We start from the raw sequence: 18,619 nt of genomic DNA, 5'->3' as shown, positions 1-18,619 counted from the left end.
TGTAGCTCATTACTCAACATAGTGTCCAGTTAAACATTGCCCTAATGTGAATCTGTGGAGTTTTGCTGGGTTTTGATGATTCATAAAATGATTTAACTTTCTCATGATGAAGTCATGATACTTACATCAGTAGCCCTTCTAAACAATAAGTCTATTCAGTCTTCCTCAGTTACACTCTTCAGTATTCTACCATTTTGTCAACCTCTGTATTGGCAAGCTGTTACTTGTGTATTATTGCTACAAACTAAAAATTGGTTATTATTTTAATTTTTAGTGTTAATGAAGTAAATACATGTAGCACTTTCTATTTAACGTTTTTGAAGGTTTTATCCTGTGTACAAAACATATTTTTAACAATGTACAAATGCCAAATTAAAATGCCACTTTATTCTTACTGATCACTTATAAAAGTAATGAGATTAATAAAATACAAATGCATAATATGGCATGGTGCACCCGGAAAGTGTTTTGGCTTAGTATTTCATTCTCTTTAAAAATATTTGCACAACCTTTTTGTTCTGCCTGTGATGATGCCATTCTTTGTAGCTCTTGCAAAGCCTTCTAACTTACTTGGGGGTTTATATTCCTTTGCATTGCGGTATACTTTTCTATTTTCTTGAAAATACTTGTTTCAACTGAATGTAGTGCTTTTAGGGAACATTTGGGGAATAAGATTAAAGTGATAGTCTCCTTTACTTTCAGCACAGCATTTACACACATTGTTTAATAGTAGTGGCATTGGTGCTTGTATGACAGATCCCTTCATGTCACAGGTTCCAGGAATCTTTTTTGTGATGTCATGGAGAGCTTTTGATTCAATGAAAAAGCTTGAAGAGAGGGACAAAACTGTGTCCCTCAGTTAGGGCAAAACAGAGGAGGAACAGGAGTAGTTTTTCACTTTATTTACATGAGTGAAGCATTACCAGGGTAAAGGAATTTGCCTGAAGTCACACAGGAAATCTTTGTCAAAGCAGGGAACCTTGCTAGTCTCAAGCCTGCTATACACTTGAGGATCCAATGGTATAAATATACCACCAGCTGAACTCTATCAGCAGTTGTTCCCAGGCAAACACGCAGCTTGTGCAGCAGTGTTTTTTTTCTCTGAGAAATTGTAAAATGAAATATTTTATGTTTTTAGAAGGTATTTTTCAAGAGTAAAGTCTTTCCACTACTGTTAGTAATTAGCTGGTATTGCAAATACCCAGATTTAAGCATCTGGAGATAAAACAGTACCAGTACTTGAAGGGCTATATTTAAAAAAAAACTAAATGTGTCTCCTGTTTTTTTTTTTTTTCATTTGATACCTACATCAAACAATAAAAGACTGATAAATAGTCCTAAGTTCACTTCTGATTTCTTTCGTGTCTTAGATTTATACATTTGGAAATAACACAGAAAGGCTTTTGCCGGCTTTTGAATACAGTCAGATAAATATATCAATGCTGAATAAGTTAATAAATTTGAAAACAACTAGACTGGAATCATCAAGTCTATAAAGTGCTTAAGATTGAGGCAAAACATTGTTTTAAAGACTTTTTTGAATTTTTACATCTTCTTCCTTAAGTTCTCATAGGATATGGAGGTTATTTTAAGCTACGTTTTCTTTATACTAAGCAGTTTCCGTAAGAGTGGCATGATGCTTCTGAAGCACAAACTGTCCCATTGAAACTGAGTAAGTAAACAAGGGCCTGCTTTCACCCTGTGCTAGTAAAATCCTTTGGAGTTTCAAGACTGTTAAGAGTTAATTTTATCAGAATGGCTATGCAGCTATAAATTTCTAAGTTTGTAGTTTCTCATTGGATCATTTTCAAAATTACTGACATCATCAATATTTTCCTTACAAAAGTGTGTCTTCTTGCCAAGTGGATAACTGAGCTAACGGGGTTTTTTATGTTTTTATTCCTCCAGCCTCCAAAACTCTTATAAATAGTATGCTACGGGACCCTTCTCAGATTCCAGATGGAGTTCTAGCAAATCAAGTCTATCAGGTATTAATCACAGTTGTCTTTTTTTTTTTTCCTGTGGCAATGCAGTTATCTGCCTAGCAGAGTAAAAGATTTTAAACCTCATTTAATTACTGTCATCGTAAACTATCAGTGAGGTCAGAGTGCACCATAAATGGCATTGCAATATTTGTGAGGGGAGCATTTCACTTTTTAATAGCTTGCTTTTATGGTGAATAAAAGCATGCAGTTTTTGTTTTCTGTGATTAAATCTGAACAGCATCTGATAGCCTTTTTGAGGAAAAGTAATTACTGTTTTTAAGATAGTGTTTAACTATAATGGTTTTATAGTTGCCCATCACTATACTACTTCTCTTATTTGTCTGCAGTGCACTGTGAATGACTGCTGTTATGGACCACTGGTGGACTGCATCAAACAGTATCCTTTCCCATAAAATTTTAGGTGCACAATTGACGAGCTTAGACTGTGTGGAAGAGATGTGTCTGGCTTTAACCTGACATAAAGTTCTGCTTCACAAAACACATTTCATAGTCCTCTGTTTTACATTCAGTCAGCTAGGGAGTCACTGCAGAGCTTTCTCTTACACTGTTTAACAAAAGTCAGGTGGACCACGGGAAGTTGTCAGTTTGGTGACTACATATTCATATGCCTGATTGAACTGCTTTGGTTGTGGTTAGTTGAAATGCATGGCTGGTTTTCTAGTAAGACTAGTTGACCATGCTCTGAGTTGTGGAGTTGTACTAGATGATCTCTGGAAATACCTTCTATTCTTAACTATTCTGTGATTAAATTAATAAGCTGCACAGATTGTGTTCCATTAATATAATGACATTGCTTTGGTATAAAGATGAGTTTTGATTTAAATATTTTCAAGTGTAATTCTGGTGTGATTGATCAATAAGTATTTTTAAACTCATAGCTGTTTTTCCAGTTCAGTTCTTGTACTTCCACTTCTTCTTAAATGAAATGAGGCTAGCTATAGAAAAAACCCTATGTAGCTTGAATTTTAAGGGGTCTTTTTTTTTTTGTAGTGGTTAATTTGAGATCCTTAATATCCAGTGAGACTACTAGGGGAACTCCACACACAACTGAGCATTCTAGACTAAGATTATAGTTTGTTAGGAATGATTGCTGCAACTTCAAACCAGTTTTAATGTCCTGAATGAGTAGTTCTTTTGTTTTGTTCTGAAGAAGCAATTCAAATCAAAGAAGCAATTTCAAAATCATGGCCTGCTATCACTGATAGTTATGGATGAGAAAAAACACTTGTTGTTGTTGTGATACATGCAGTGGTCACCCCTGAAAAATGTGTTCTTTCCACTAGAAATACTTGCCTGTTGTCTACCACAGGATCATCCCTGCTCCCATTTACCCTTAACAGCAGCAGGATAGAGTTCTAATCTTATTTTGTGAGTTTTAATCATAATTTTAAGTATTCATTGAGACTGTCTTCAACAGACTTAATAATCTAATAAATTACAGTTTTTAAAAAGTTGTGGAATACAAATTTTCTTATTGAGAATTTTAGTGTTAATATTTTGTTGATGAACAGTCTGACTATAGTCTTCTGAAAATGCCATGTTTTAAAGTAATATTAACACATATGTAGAAATATAAACAACTTTAATCACTTGTCTGAAGTCTAAAAAAAATCTCTTCTGTCCTCTTCAGATTCTGGTTCAAGTGAAGTTATTGAATACATGGTGACATGCATTTTTCCCTTTCATTTTGGTACAGAAAAGTTTTATACTAAGCTGTGTGAGTGCATTATCTGCAAGTATGTTGCTGAATTAGATGTTAATTTGGAGGTGCATAAAATAGTTAAAAATCAATTTAAAATTAAGGTTTTAAAAGCATAATGTCTTCTGAAGGATTGCATATTGATTTTAAATATAACTATCTAATTGTATATGCATGGACTAAAGTATGAAGTCAACCTCTCTGTAAATGCCAAGGGGCTATTTTTCAGTAATAGTTCAGATGCTTACGGGAAACTAGACTGCTAGATTGCATGAGCAGAAAATGGCTTGTGAGGTTATTTACAAGTTTTGCCCCATGGTCATTGCCATACATCAATAACAGGTATTATTATAGACTAAGTCTAAGTATTTCTGCTTATGGTGCATTATAAATTCTGTTTGCAGTATTTTTCTTACATTTTTGCTACTCTCTGTTTGTGCCTTTTGTTCTGTAACTGTTAGTAGAGTTAACCTAATAAATAGTTTCAATTGATAAAAACTGTGTGTCTATTTAGATATGAAATTATTCCAAACAATTAGGCCTTTTCCTGTCATCACAAAGAGTCAATATAAATTAAGTAATTAACTCTAATGGTAAGGTGATCTGTAGTTTTAAGTTTTCAGGAGTTATTCTAAACAGAATTAGGAGCGTAACTATTATAATGTAAGAACCACTACCGTTATACTCCATAATGTTCTTCTTAAAAGGTTCGAGAATAGAGCTTTGACTTCAAGGAGGACACATTAAAAATATTTGATATGATCGCTTTTACATATTGCTAAGTGTAGCCCATTGGATCAACAGGCCAGGAGTGAAGAGGATGTCACTGTAAAATATGTTATCCTTCCTTGACAGTAGTTCATGCTTCTGAAAAATCAATTAAAAGGATGTTTTGTTACAGTAAGATGTTTCAGGTGGATGTAATACCTATCAATTTCAGAATATAACAAAAAACCCCAGTATATTTAATTCTTTAATGAATTAGAGAATTGATAGAGTAATCATTAAAGAGCAACTCAAAAAGTATTTAACAACAAGTTTTAAGCTCACACTTGGGGGGGATAAAGCAAAAATAGAAATATTACTCTTACTTAAATTTAATAAATATGATCTAATGGGCCTTAATTTTGCAAAATGTATGCTGATGATACAGAAGTTTGTTTTTCACAAAGTGCTAAATGCCTCTGAAATTCCCTGTAAGGAATTTTAAAATTTAGAGTTTACTGATCACTTCTGAAATGCAGGTGAAAGCTAATAAATTTTATCAGTAATTACCTAGGCTGCTTTGCTGAAGTTGATTCTTCCAAAGTAATCTTCCATTTCTTAACTTAAAGCTATCAGTGCTATTGGGCATGAGCATGAAGTCCTGCTGCGACAAATGCTTTTAGAAAAAAATCTCTCTTTCATAGGTAAGAATCTGTATTAGAGGCTAGCCAGTGAATCCATAACTTCAAAGATTTTGGTGTCTGTTTACTTAAGAAAAAAATAAGGCTCGATGCACTTTGTATTAGGTACAGGCAGAGTAAAAAATGATTGATGCTTTACATGTTATCTTTTATTGATTTAGAACTGAGCAGAAACTCAGTTAGCTAATACCCTATATATACAGCACATGCACAGCCTTGCAATTAATATTTTATAGAATAAGTAGCTGAAAAAAATGCTTTAATATCTGCTGCAGTATTACTTTTGGTGTCATGAGATATTAGCCATAATCTAGACCTTATGAGACTTAGGAGAAAGCGTAAGAAATATTAGCTTCAAAATGCTTTATGTATTGAAGAACTGCTAGAGGATTCACTCAATTAGCTTTCTGTGCAGTTTGTGCTGAATTTTTGGCCCCCTGCCTCCCAGCCAACGCAAGTGCTCTTTTTGCAGTCCCTATATTTAAAATTACTTTAAGGATTAATTAGTTAGGAATTTTTGAGGAGTACTTATTTTGTTTTGTCTTAGCCTGCATCATGTTTCTTGTATATGAGTGCCATTAAAACAATAAGTGTTTAAAGCATAATTTCTTTCATTGTGATAATATACAGATAATAACAGTAGCTCCTTAAATCTTGGATTTCTTATGTGATGAGACAATAGCAAAGTGAAATGCTGGCTTTTATTAATAGCTGAGTGTTGTATTAAATTTGTGTAACATGAGAGTTTTGCTGGTTTTACCAGAAACTGATCTCTCCTAAAGTTAGATTTAGGCTAAGATTTTGAAAACTTTAAACAAGTTTAAGAATATTTAAGGTTTTTCAAATATTTGTCTATATGATTAGGGAGCACAGTGTGCTCTTTTATTTTAGAGAACAATTTTTAAAAGACAGGCTTAACACATATAAACTTGCAAATGACACTATGAAAATGTGGGAAGCTAGTTCTTTCTGCTTGGCTAAAAGAGCAGAGATACAGCTAACAGGCTTAAGCTGTAACTGAAGAGATGATGTTGACTTAAAATACTAACCAGTTCTAGGAACAATAAGTATAAAACAAACTGCCATGGAAGGTTATGGAGTCACCTTCAATGAAAAATTCAAGGCTAGACTTGACACTAATCCATCAAAGCCAGTAATGAAATCAATCCTGTCACGATACAAGGACTGGATGACTCACTAATGGATCTTCAACTCAATGATTATCATTTTATTTGGCTTCTGCAGGCTTGTGTAGTACACAATTAAATGTTTCATGACCTTGAATAAACATCAGTTTTGTCTTTAGAAATAAGGTCTAAGAAATTTGTGCTGTCAAATCAAATATCTAAAATGAGTTAGCTTATTAGTGTATAAAGACATAAATGAGAGAGCTTAATTTATTCTTTACATTTGATATATACTGAAGTATTGTTTAGTCATTATTTGATATGTTAAATGTCTGTATTTATTTTTTTAAAAAAGCACTTTTTGTAAATACCTGCAAGATGAATCCTACTGAACTTCTTGCAATAATTTTTTTTCCTGAAAAATTAGTTCCAAAACTACTTGAAGAAAATTTCAGGAAACCAGAAGAAATTACATTATTTCCTAATGATCAACAAAAGCAGGCTTTGTTGGGCTATGAGTAAGACAGCGCTCCAGTTTTGAAGACTTCTTAAGTCTTAGATTGCTGTACTTGCAATTCCATTACTTATTAACTCATGCTAAAGAAACAGAATTCTTGCAGTTTCTGCATTAATCTTCTATTCCAGTGTAGTATTCTTTAAGACGAATAAGTTTTGGTACCAGATGTGTTCTCCTAGGCAACAGAAAGTCTATTACAGGAGCACAGTCAAAGGACACTGAATATAAATTGTCCAAGTATACAAAGTAACGCCTTCAGATTCACCAAGAAATTGAGTGAAAACCTATACAAATTAATGGGGTTTGCATTTTATTAATACACTGTTCATGAGGAGCACATCATACGCTATGGTCCTCTTCAGCAAAAAACAGCTCTCGAGTCTTTATCATTTTGCCTTAAAGTGATCAATGGAAACATTCTCTCAAAACAGTCTAAGGGTTACACTTGCCATACTGAAATGACAGGAATTTATAGGTTCCATATAGAATCTTTATTTTTTTGTATCTTTCTCATGGAAGGCTTAGGAAAGCTTTTAACTGTATGGGGAGGAACCAACCCTTGTCTAGAATCTTATCCTCCTTTGGTTCCTACCATGATGTCTCTCAGTATCAGCCTGGATATAAATAATGAAAACTGATCAGTATTTTCTGCTGTAATTTTAAATTTGCAGTTGCTACTCATTCATACACCAACAGAAGAATATTCCTTTGAATGATTTCTTTGTTATGTCCAGAGGCTAGTGGAAGAACAATGATGTGTTAAATGGTTGTGATTGAATGCGAAGTTATGGTAAAGATGAAGCTGTAGTTTTGTTGGAAATCTAAATTGATGGGGAATCTGTAAACAAATTACTTATTAGGGCTGTTCCAATGTAATTTTCACACCTGAAGAGGCATAAATGCCATTGTCAAAGCTGCTATGGGCTGGCTTTCAAGCAATTGTTAGATTATTCTCATAATCAATGCAAGAGCTAAAAGATCTTTTAAAGTGCAGAATGGTTTTAAAGTTTTGAAAGGCAGAATCTTTAGCTTCTGGACCAATCTGAAACATACTTGGGCAGAAAAAGGAGAACTTTCTTTACTTTGATTGGCTTTTGGTGTAAAAAAAATAGTTTATGGTGATTGTGGGTAGTTTCTGTAGTTTGGGAGCTTTTTTCCCTTCAAAGTTATTAACCTTTGAAACGCTTAAAGAAATAGTAAAATATAATTATGCTTCTACACATGATGGATAACTCACGTCATTAATGAGCATGGGGTTTAATGCATTTTCCAGTGTTTATCATAATACAAAATGTTAGGAGAAACCAAGAGGAAACGTACAGAAACATTTAAAACAAAAAAAAAAAAGTTATTTTTCAAGCAGTGCATTAGAATCAAATGATTTTAAAAGTAATCAAGCATCCTTGAAAAAAGAAATCTGCTGAAGAATATTGAAAGTAATGCTAACGCAAACTCCAGTTCAGAGACTTGACCAATTAACCTAACAAGAAATGTCCTGGTTTTCTTTTTTTCTAAGGTGCATTTCCATGAATTTGTGATACTAGATTTTGTTAGATGTGAAAGAAAAGTCTGAACTTTCTATTGCAATTTTTGTGTTCTTAAATAATGAAAATTTCAACTGGATATCCTATTGTCTTTTCTAGACTCTTTTAAACAATTAATATCCGTTTACAGTTGGAGATGGATAAAAGTGGATTATTTTTTCTTATATTTATTATATATACAACATTAATTTTTATGTTATGGTGTAAAATTCTATTCATAAGTTCTGTTAAATTAGAACCTTGTTAATCTTAACATCTTCTATCCATATAGTGACAATCTAAGTTTAAAAAAATAGTCAAGAACCAAGCCTGTCGCCAAATCCTGGAAAATTTTAATAGCTGGTTGGATGATATTGTGAACTGTTGCATTGCAAAGACTTGAATTTACAATATAGTGTGCTTACAGTGAAGAAATACTCTCAAATTTCAAAAGAAATACTACTGCTATCAAAAAGAATGAACAGCTATTGCAGTGTACATTTAAATTAATGTACAGCTTTCCAAAATTACTCCTGTCCTACGTACAGTACAAGTTCAGTATATTAAAAAATACTTCAGACATACATTCTTCAATGATGAAGAGGAGGGAAGTTTGCTTTAAGTGCTTTTTAAAATATCTTGATTTCTAAGGGTAGGTTTTTCTTGTCTTTAAAATATTTCTTGGACTGAAACTGCTGACCTTTCAGCAAAGTAGTCAAAACCTGAGTTCTGAACATTGGCCATGAAAGTACTGTCCTTACCTGATAAATGGATTGGAAATAAGCTACCCAACAGTGGGAATGGACCATTAATTTTAATCAAAGGTGATGCAGAAAGGCGAATGGGATGCATGACAATGTCAACAGCCCAGTAGGTGTTAAGGGGCTACACAGCCTTACTTGTTACTAGGTAGTGCCATTAGTTGAGCTTGGATGAAGATAGAAAGCCATGACTGGAATTGAATGACCAGGTCACTCCAAATTCTAATGGAGAAATTGTGTTTCAGAAATATCAATGTAATGATATTGGAAATCAAGGACAATACTTGAGAAAATAATAAGGGCTTGCTTGAGGGGTTTTTTTCCCCTTTTTTATAAGGAAGCATCTTTTGTTTTCTGTGGTTTTATCTTGCTCACTCATTATTGTTCCTTGAAATATTCAGCTCTAATATTTGTAAGCAATGCGGTTGTATGTTTTGAAACTGGAAACAAATTAAGAATGCAGGATGCAAGAAACACTAAAATTGTGGCTTCTCTCTTTAGTAAATTTCTGTAAGATAAAGATTTTCTTGTGGGTATTTTTTTTAACAACTTTTTGCTAACATTCAAATAAAGCCAAGGAGGTTGCTAGAGTATATTTACATTTGTGGTATTAGTAGGATTAATCATACTACTTCCTAATGTGGGGCGACTCATCTTTCAATCAAGGAATATACCTCTTTATTTTGAATATTTGGGGGTTATAAAAATACTGTATGACAGCTTGAATTAATGATGTTTATAATGAAGATATAAAAATGCAGGGATGACAAAGAAGCATTTTTATATCCATGCTTCAGATTTTCTACAAAGGTTCATTTAATCTGACACGACATTGCATGCATAAGAAAGATATTCTTGCACTTTTATTTAAAATAAAATTAATTATACTGCTGTCTGCTTAAAAGAATAGTTTTGTAAACAATCATTCTTATTCTTTTGTATAGCTGAAGATCAGCTTCGTGCAAAGGGTTATGACAAGACACCAGACTTTATTTTAGAAGTGCCAGTAGGTGAGTCTTTTAAAAGAATTTTTATTATTTTATTTTTTGTAGAAGTGTTCATGCTAAAATATTATGGCTAGTTAAGTGAAGTATATTATAGGATACTGCAAATTAGCCTCTTTTTTCAGTAGTTACCCATAATTTTAAGAATTTCTAGTTTAGGTCTAGAGGTTTGATAATAAGTAGTATTACCCACATGCTTTTGTGTCATTATCACAAAAAGAAAAAAAAACAATAGGAACCTTCAAATCCCTACTGCCTCTAGCCTGCTCTGACCACTTTCTTTATGAACTGAACTCTGAAATACCTGTAATTTTCTTAAGCTTCTAGATCCAATCAGTTCAAAACAGTCCTAAAAGTATTCCCTTTACTTTAGGCCATTGTATACAGGTTTGTCATTGTGCAGTTATTCTTTTGCCATCACTTTGCATCTAAATACAACTCTGTAGTTCTCTGTTGTTTTTTAAAAGCCTACATAGCAAGAAGGAAAAGTATGTATAAAGGTCATGTCAAAGTTCATCTGTGTTTTCTGGCCATGAGGTAATCAGATGACCTAGTGGCTGGGCCATGGCAGAAAGAAACATTCACATTGTTCCACTTGAACATAAGGAGAAGCTTCTTTCCTGTGAGGGTGAGGGAGCCCTGACACAGGCTGTCCAGAGAGGTTCAGGAGTCTCTGTATCTGGAGGTTTTCAGAACACACTTGGACACATTGCTGTGTGACCTGATCGAGGTGGATCTGCTTTAGGACGTAGTTTGACTGCATGATCTCTAGAGGCCCTTTCCAACTCCTACCATTCTGTAAATTGACTGTCATGACAAAAGACTTCTTTCTGTTTTACCTCCATGGAAAGCAATACGTGTCTATGCAGATGTCTGCTTTTGTGATATCAGAGAAAATAAGGCTAAAAGCACTTGTGTAGAAGTAATTTACATGACTAGGGTTTTTTGTTCTTCATAGTCACAACAGTTGGAATTCTGATTGAGATGACTGATTTGTACACTGGTGTAGGAAATTGAGTGTGTACAATGAAATGTCTGATTCAGAAGTTCTTGAGTGCTGGAAAATAGTATCCAACAGATGAATGACTATGCTTATGAGAATCTTCTGAAAAGTTATTAAAAACTTCCCCTAGCTCTGTGATGTTTGCATTCGTGATTATAGTCCCAAAAAAGAAAAGTGGTAGTGACTTTAGTAAGAAGTTATATGTACAAAATAAAAAAATATCTTTGCAGATGAACACTTCATATTTGAAACAGGGAGATTTGGCATCCTAATGATTTGCAATTCACTCTTGTGAAGCCACACTTGGAGAGTTTTGAGTTAATTTCTGCTTCTTCACTTCCATACTCTGTATTTGTGAAGAGTCTCAGGAAGCTACCAGGGACCTGAGTGGGGGGAGGGAATGGTTTTGTTTTATCATGCCTAAAGTTAGCAGGGAAGATTGTGAAACTGCAGAATCACAGAATTGCTGAGGCTGGAAGGAATCTCTGCTCAAGCAGGCAGCTGGAGCTGATTATCTAGTACTATGTCCAGATGTCTTTTGAATATTTTCAAGGATGGAAACTCCACAACCTTTCTGGGCAGTCTGTGCTAGTGCTCCATCACCCTTACATTAAAAGTTTCTTGATGTTCAGAAGGACCTGCCCATGTTTCAGTTTGTGGCCACTGCCCATGTTTCAGTTTGTGGCCACGGCCTGCAACTAGGCACCACTGAAAAAAGCCTGTCTAACAAGCCACTCTTGTTAACACCAGCCCTTCAGTTACATATATTGATAAAATTCCCTAATAATGTGGACTACAATATACGCAATAGGTACTTGATATTGAGATACTCACTTTTACACTACAAACATGTGAGATTCTATCCCAGCTATTCAGGACTTTGATTACATGAAAACTGGAAGAACTAGGAAAGGCAAATATTTCACAGAAATTGCATCTCAGCTGACCACACAGTTTCCGCCTCAGCTATTATATTTCCTAGGGTCTAAAGGGATTGTAGAGGCATTGGATGTGGAGCAAGAATGTAGTAGTACACAAGTTAACTTAGCTACTGATACTGTGGTAGTGGTGGTATATGGAGCTCAGTGTGATGACTTCATGAGTTATTTATGTAGATTTCCTGAGTAATTCTACAGTCTGTGGTCAATTATGTGCTGCTATAACCTCTGCTAATCTTTCTGTATTATTCCTCTGGGTCTGCATGCTCTTTGAGTAGCTCATCCCAGGTCAAACTTAGGTTAAGACATCATGACTGTGGGTATTACAGGCAACTCAAAAGAAACATTTTTAAAGATCTCAATAATGATATCTGGATCAACTTTTTGAAGAAAGAATTCTCTTCTACAGTGATTCTTACAATTTCTCCTGCAAAATTAGGTTATGAGCCTCAGAGAAGACTTCCTTTTTACCAAAAGAAAGATAATTTTATTAGTATTAGAAATTCACTCTTGCAAAAAATGAAGACAGACATGAAGCAAATCCAAAACCATTGAAAGAAACAGAAATTTAAAATCACATTTTTTCATAGAAGCCCTCTTATTCCTAACTTCTTTGTAGTGAGGCATTACTGATTTTGCAAATATAAGGAAGCAGATATATATCTCAGCAACAAACTTCCTTTCCATCTCACACCTTCAGCTCTGGATTGGTGAGAAGTTTCTGTCTTAGCAGCTTAGCTAACTGTTATCATTAGTCATCAGAGTTTTCCATTCCTGACCTGACAGCTCCTTACCCTCAGGTAAGGGTGAAAGTGAGATGCAATTGCACTTTAATCTGCTCTTTGTTCCTTTACATTCTGTTATTGTCAGAATAAATACAAATATCTAGAACGGGGTGTAATTAAACACAAATGATATAATTATCCATTAAAATATTTTGTAGTACTTAAAAAAAAATCCTGTGTGCATATTTGAAAGATACTTTGACAAATATGTAGCTACGTTGCAAGCATGAATTGTTTGCTAGATTACAGGGTAAATAGAATATTTCTGAACACATTAAAGGCTGTGGGGTGTGATTTTCAGAGTTTAGTTTATTTTCTGCTGTCACCCTAGCTGTTGAAGGGCACATTATTCACTGGATTGAAAGCAAAGCCTCATTTGGTGATGAAAGCAGCCACCAAGCCTACTTGCAGGACCAGTTTTGGAGCTACTGGAACAGGTACCCCCCTGTTATTGTTTCTTACAGATAAATAGGACTGCATTTTTAAGTTACTGGGAAAAAAACGTAATGACTTTTGTATTAAGACATATTAACAATATATATGTTACTAAACTGGCATTTTGAATGTCTAATTACTATCTCAAATTGGAATGTTAAAATATTTGTGAAAAATTCACATCATAATTGTTAATGTGCAGCAGATATATATGGTGATTTTACAATCATGGCAGTTGACAGAATAAGTTAGTTTGCTACAGAAGTTATATGTGAGTTATTTACTGCTTGACTTGGAAGGAAGATTTTACTGTAATGTTTTGTAGTAACTACAAGGTGCCAAATTCGTTACAAAATCTTCACAGTCTAATCAAGTAGGCTTTGTGTGTAAAGAACTTTATTACTCGTATTCAATGTATCAAGAACAATACTGTTTCAAGGTTTTGGTTTTTTTAATGAAAGTGGGAGGTTTCATATGTTATCTATGTTTTAAGCATCAGTAACAATTATTTTCAAGTTTGAAAATGTAGTAAGTATTTACAGGAACATGAGGGAATGCTGGACAGAATTTTTGAACATATTTATGGTATTGGTGTAAAGATCTTTTATTTCAAAATGATGCAAATAGTTCCCAGGATCTGAAAGGGACCTCAAAAGATCATCTAGTCCAACCTCCCTGCCAGAGCAGGACCACCTAGAGTAGGTCACACTGGTTCTGATTTTCTCTTATAAAGGTCATTATTGTACATGGTTTTTTTATCTTTCCATATTAGTAGAACCCTCCTCACTGGAGGATTTATCTTCCAAAGAAAAATTAAACAAGATGCCTAATCTTCAATACTTATTTTTTCATATGGTGAAACCCTGAGCAAAGTAGTGGGTAAGGGAGGCAAATGAAAGTTTCAATAAAGGATTTTTAAAAGCATAAGTTTGGATGTCTGCTCAGTATTCACAAAAATGCATCAGTGAAATCTGAGGTGTAGCATAAAAGATGGCACCTGCATGTGTGAACATGCAACAAATAGACAGCGTATGCCAACATCAGAGGCTAGTCTGATGACTGTTAGTATTTCAACTGAATATGAGAAATGCCAAAGTGAAAATAGCTAGCCTTAGTTTGGGAAATACCTTAAAAGCAGATTCTATAGGAGGCAACAGAGAAAAGGAAACCAAATATTGAGAATAACATCATGGGAGTTTGGAATTATGTTCTGCAGCAACAGTTTTGTTGATTGATATGAGAAAGACCTATTCTTCTTGGACGATTCCAGAAAGCAGTGACTTAGAAAACTTAAGGTAATAAGAACCTTACTGGATGAAGATATTATACTACAGGAAAGTTGTAGAAAACAACTTTGTTATAGAAAATATTTTGTGAAACATAACCAGAATACAACACTTAGAAATAAATTTGAGAATGTACAGTATCTAGGCAAATATTAAGAATGGCAGGAAGGATGCTGATGCAGATGGTGTTGAACTTGCACATCACTGTAAATAAGAGGAGATGGAGCAGCTCAGGAGGAGGCCAATAGATTTACTAGCTGGGATATTTATTTTAAGAGAAAGGTGGCATTACAAGGGATCTGTGATGGCATCAAAGAAAAGCAGCTCCAATTTGTGAATTTTAAATAGATAACATAACCATAAAGATACTCACTAAGTCAAGATGGGGTCGAAGTTGAGTAGATACCTAGAATGAAGGAACAGATTGATTTGTTGTTTGCAATAAAGTTGCCATTGCAAAATTGAAGTTCCAGTTTCCGTCTTTTTTTTGTGCTAAACAAAATCACTGTGTTTTGGTTTGATCAATAAAATGTGTAAAACTTTTGAGAACAGTGTGTAAAATTTGAATCTGACATTTCTGAAATAACTTCTCTAATGCTTTTATCAGAAAATAAAGACATAGTTACCTTCATTTTAATTTCATCATGTACTGATTAATATTGCAACTTCAAAATCGAGTAACATCTTGTATGGAGCTGTTAGTGGAGTACCTTTAATGTTGCAAACGCTAGACTGAATTGACAGGTGGATTGATAAGATGGTTTTGGAAGCAGTTATGAGATTTTGCCACATCTTCTTCTAGAGCTGTTCATTAAAAACAACTATGAAAATTGTTAATTCGTAAATATAATGACTTTACATTCATATAAAAAAACCTAGAATTCTCCTTAGTGAGCTTTGTTACTCCCTAAATGTGGAATTCATTGATAGGCTAACATTGAAAATCAGACATATTTCTATGGGATTTTTTTTAAAGAATTAATTCCATTACTTTTAATTTTAGTACTACTTGACTAAGTTAACGGTATCACAACATCTTCTGAAATGAGCTCTGAGTTACTGTAGCTTCTAATATGACTCCAGTTGGGTTAATGAACACATGTTGACAGATTAGGTTTCATGTAGGTTAGACAGTTAACTTTCATTGCTCTTGAAACTATTTACTCAAAAAGACACAGTTGTAGCTGTACAAACTGTGAATCAGTTTTACATGATTTAATCAACCTGTGTGAGGATCTCTCAAAGTGTGAACACGCTTCCTAGTGAATTCACCGCACCTGTGTGTCTCCTTTCCTCCTGAAGAAGGAATCATTTAGAGAATCGTTAATTCACAATAAAGATGGCAGTTTAGGCTTTTGTAAACCTGATCTGTTGGTTGAACCTAAAGCTGAAATTAAATTGGAGAGAAAATCAGTAACATTACCTGTTAGATGTGGATAGAAGTTCATGTCTAGATACTTTGAAAAGAATGAAAGTCAGAGTTTTTAGACCTTTTCTATTCAGCTTTTTTATTGTTTCTTGGAAAAGTAGGAGTCAGACTGGAAAAGTTTTTAGTTTTCTTTCCCACATCTATTACAGATGTAAGATAAATTCTGCACATAGTCTGACTGAAAGCTTTGAACGTAGCTGTGGTTTGTTTGCTGTTGTATGTGTATTTCATTAAATCCTGTACTCTGTGCTAACTAAATCTGTGTGTGTCTTAAATTGGTCTGTACTGACAGGAAAGAAATGGCACTTTCTCATTTAACAGAAAAGCTCCCTAGATGCAGTCAACCATGTCTGTTCACCTCAGTGCAAAAGAACACCTTTTTATTACTCTGAGTTCTGCAGGGACAGCTTAGCAAGGTTTTTTATGACTCATACATCAATGGTATTGTTAAGCAATTTTCAGTTGCAGTGCTGCACTGCAACCCCATCTTCAAATTAAGCTTCACATTAAAAATGTAAAAAGTGTACCTTGCCAGTGGGTTTTCACAGTTGTGATTTAAGATACTGTTTAGATATTGATATTTTTCAATAATAAACAGAAAAAGACAAATTTGGTCTTGCATATTCTCAGACTGATTTTGCAGAGTAATGTTTTAGAAAAAAAGCTGTTTTCTATACTGAACAAGCATAGTATAAAATGATTCACATACTTATAGAATCCCTTCCCTGAGAATATTTGTCCTCCAGGGTGGTGGTATCCACTGAGCAGCCTATAGCTTTCACCGTCTCTGGGTAAACAGGACAACTGCATGTGCAGAACCTGCATAATAGATACACACTTTTTCATTGTTTACTGGCCTACATTGGTATAATTCATGTAACCGTAAGGATAAAAACCGTTGAATAGTCTTTGTGACCAAAGGTAGTTTGGAGAGCATAAACAGGAATTACCACAGCACTTTAAAACAGGGTCTGAGAACACATTGTAAAATATTTTAGGGTCTAAATGAATGCTGCCATTTCTTTTTCTTTTTTTTTTTTGCCATAGTATCCAATATTATAATTTTATTCTAACTTCAATAAAAAAAAATGCTGTCCTGGCTGTAGAAGTTTGTTAGAGCTTATAGACATGATTTCTCTTTTATTCTAAGAGATATATAGAGATCAGCAACGTACGGTTCAAATGGTAATTGATGCATGCGCTGTCAGTGGCCTGCTGTAAGAAGATATAAACTCAAATACAGCTATTTACATTTTCCTATCTTCTGCAAGCCTGACTGAGGCATATCTACATTCTGGAATGTAATTTCTAGAGAGTCCCAGGAGAAAGCTTGATGCCATTATTAGCTAAAGAAACTTTACTGTATGTGAGGAAGACCATAGGAAAATGTCATATTTGACATTGATATTAAACTAAAGGCAATTTTGTATAGTGAAAGAGAAGCATTTCATCTTCTCTTTAAATAAGCATTGCAAGTAATCGTGCTAAATTCCATCCCCCATTAGCTTGCATTCTAAATGTTGTTAGTCTTGTGCTTCTGCTTTTTTGAAAGAATAAAGAAAAGCAAGTTTTCCATAAGTAATTTTAAAATAGTAATGACACTTTTTCTAAGTATAAATTCATGATTATGTTGATTAATACATTCTGTCAGATCTCAAGACTTCAGTTTATAACTAAGTCAAATTATAGAGTCCCGTAGATTAAAAAAAGTATGTATTGCAGATAAATATGAACAGAAGCAATACAAAGGACTGCATTTCAGTCATACTTTTTGAGAAGTCACATTTTTTTTTAGTTCAGCTGTTTAAAATGGTTTGACATGTTACTGTGAAGACTGTTTAAGTAATAATTGTTGTCTGATTGTAGGTGGTAGGGAAAGAGGGAGTTACATTATGGGTTTAGGGATGTCTGTTCTATAACAAGATCAATATTCTCCAATTGCAAATGGTTTCAAAAGTTGTAGTGGTGAGTTGAAAGCCAATTGTATAACAACTTGACTTGGAGGAAACCTTGGGAGTTGCATTTGTCAAGTGGCTAGGAAAACTGTTCATGCATACCCAGTATCCAAAGCTTCACTGGCAGCCCAAACATAAAGAACTGAAAGGTCATTCTTCTTCATGCAGTGTGATGGTTTGTTGACATATTTTGACATGCTGGTACAATGCTCAAAGGTTTTGACCTTACTGCAACACTAAGGGACTTGGGGTTTGTTTAGCTATATAATGCTTGTATGTTTTCACACATGCCAGGTTTTGCTCTGCTCCTTTTACTCTCCCTCGTGTCTCCACTTGAATTAGTAAATTAATTTTAAACAAAAAATGAATGTAAATAGAAGAGAGAGTTTATAATGATTTTTGCCCCTTAGGACTACCTACAGTTAAGTTTCTTCAAAAAGAATTCACTTTTTTAAAATTTGCCATGCCAGCCTGCTAACCTCAGTAGCACTGAGTAAGATACATTTGTTTATAGGCAAGAAGAGAATCAAAAGCAGTGAAGAATGATGATCTCTGCTAGTTTACTGGTTCAGTAATTTACTTTCTAAAGATGGTAAAATTCTGTGTTCTTCTGCAGCATAAGGAGATGTATGTGTACATGCACACATATATAGGTGGAACTCTGCACTTCACAACTGTTCTAGATACCTTTAGCTAATTTCAAACAGTACTTGACATGAATTATTGCTATCTTTAATTACACAGA

At 34.1% G+C, this 18,619-nt stretch overlaps 1 protein-coding gene across 8 annotated transcripts in view; it reads left to right on the top strand.

Moving 5' to 3' along the window:
• CDIN1 (CDAN1 interacting nuclease 1) overlaps window positions 1-18,619 on the top strand; it is a 160,308-nt gene that overhangs the window by 53,844 nt on the left and 87,845 nt on the right. For 6 of the 8 annotated variants that reach the window (XR_009818903.1, XR_009818904.1, XR_009818907.1 and 3 more), the window contains 5 exons: window positions 1,909-1,988; window positions 2,333-2,382; window positions 5,047-5,114; window positions 9,984-10,049; window positions 13,101-13,206. Coding sequence is in view for 2 of the 8 variants with exons in the window: in XM_061997873.1 (XP_061853857.1) it covers window positions 1,909-1,988; window positions 2,333-2,382; window positions 5,047-5,114; window positions 9,984-10,049; window positions 13,101-13,206 (370 nt within the window). In the remaining 6 variants the exon portion in view is untranslated. The remainder of the gene's footprint in view (window positions 1-1,908; window positions 1,989-2,332; window positions 2,383-5,046; window positions 5,115-9,983; window positions 10,050-13,100; window positions 13,207-18,619) is intronic. The other 2 variants (XM_061997874.1, XR_009818906.1) reach the window with 2 other exon arrangements.

The sequence above is a fragment of the Colius striatus genome, chromosome 6 (genome assembly GCF_028858725.1).
Source record: "Colius striatus isolate bColStr4 chromosome 6, bColStr4.1.hap1, whole genome shotgun sequence".
Lineage (NCBI taxonomy): Eukaryota > Metazoa > Chordata > Aves > Coliiformes > Coliidae > Colius > Colius striatus.
This window is presented reverse-complemented; position numbering and strand designations above follow the sequence as displayed.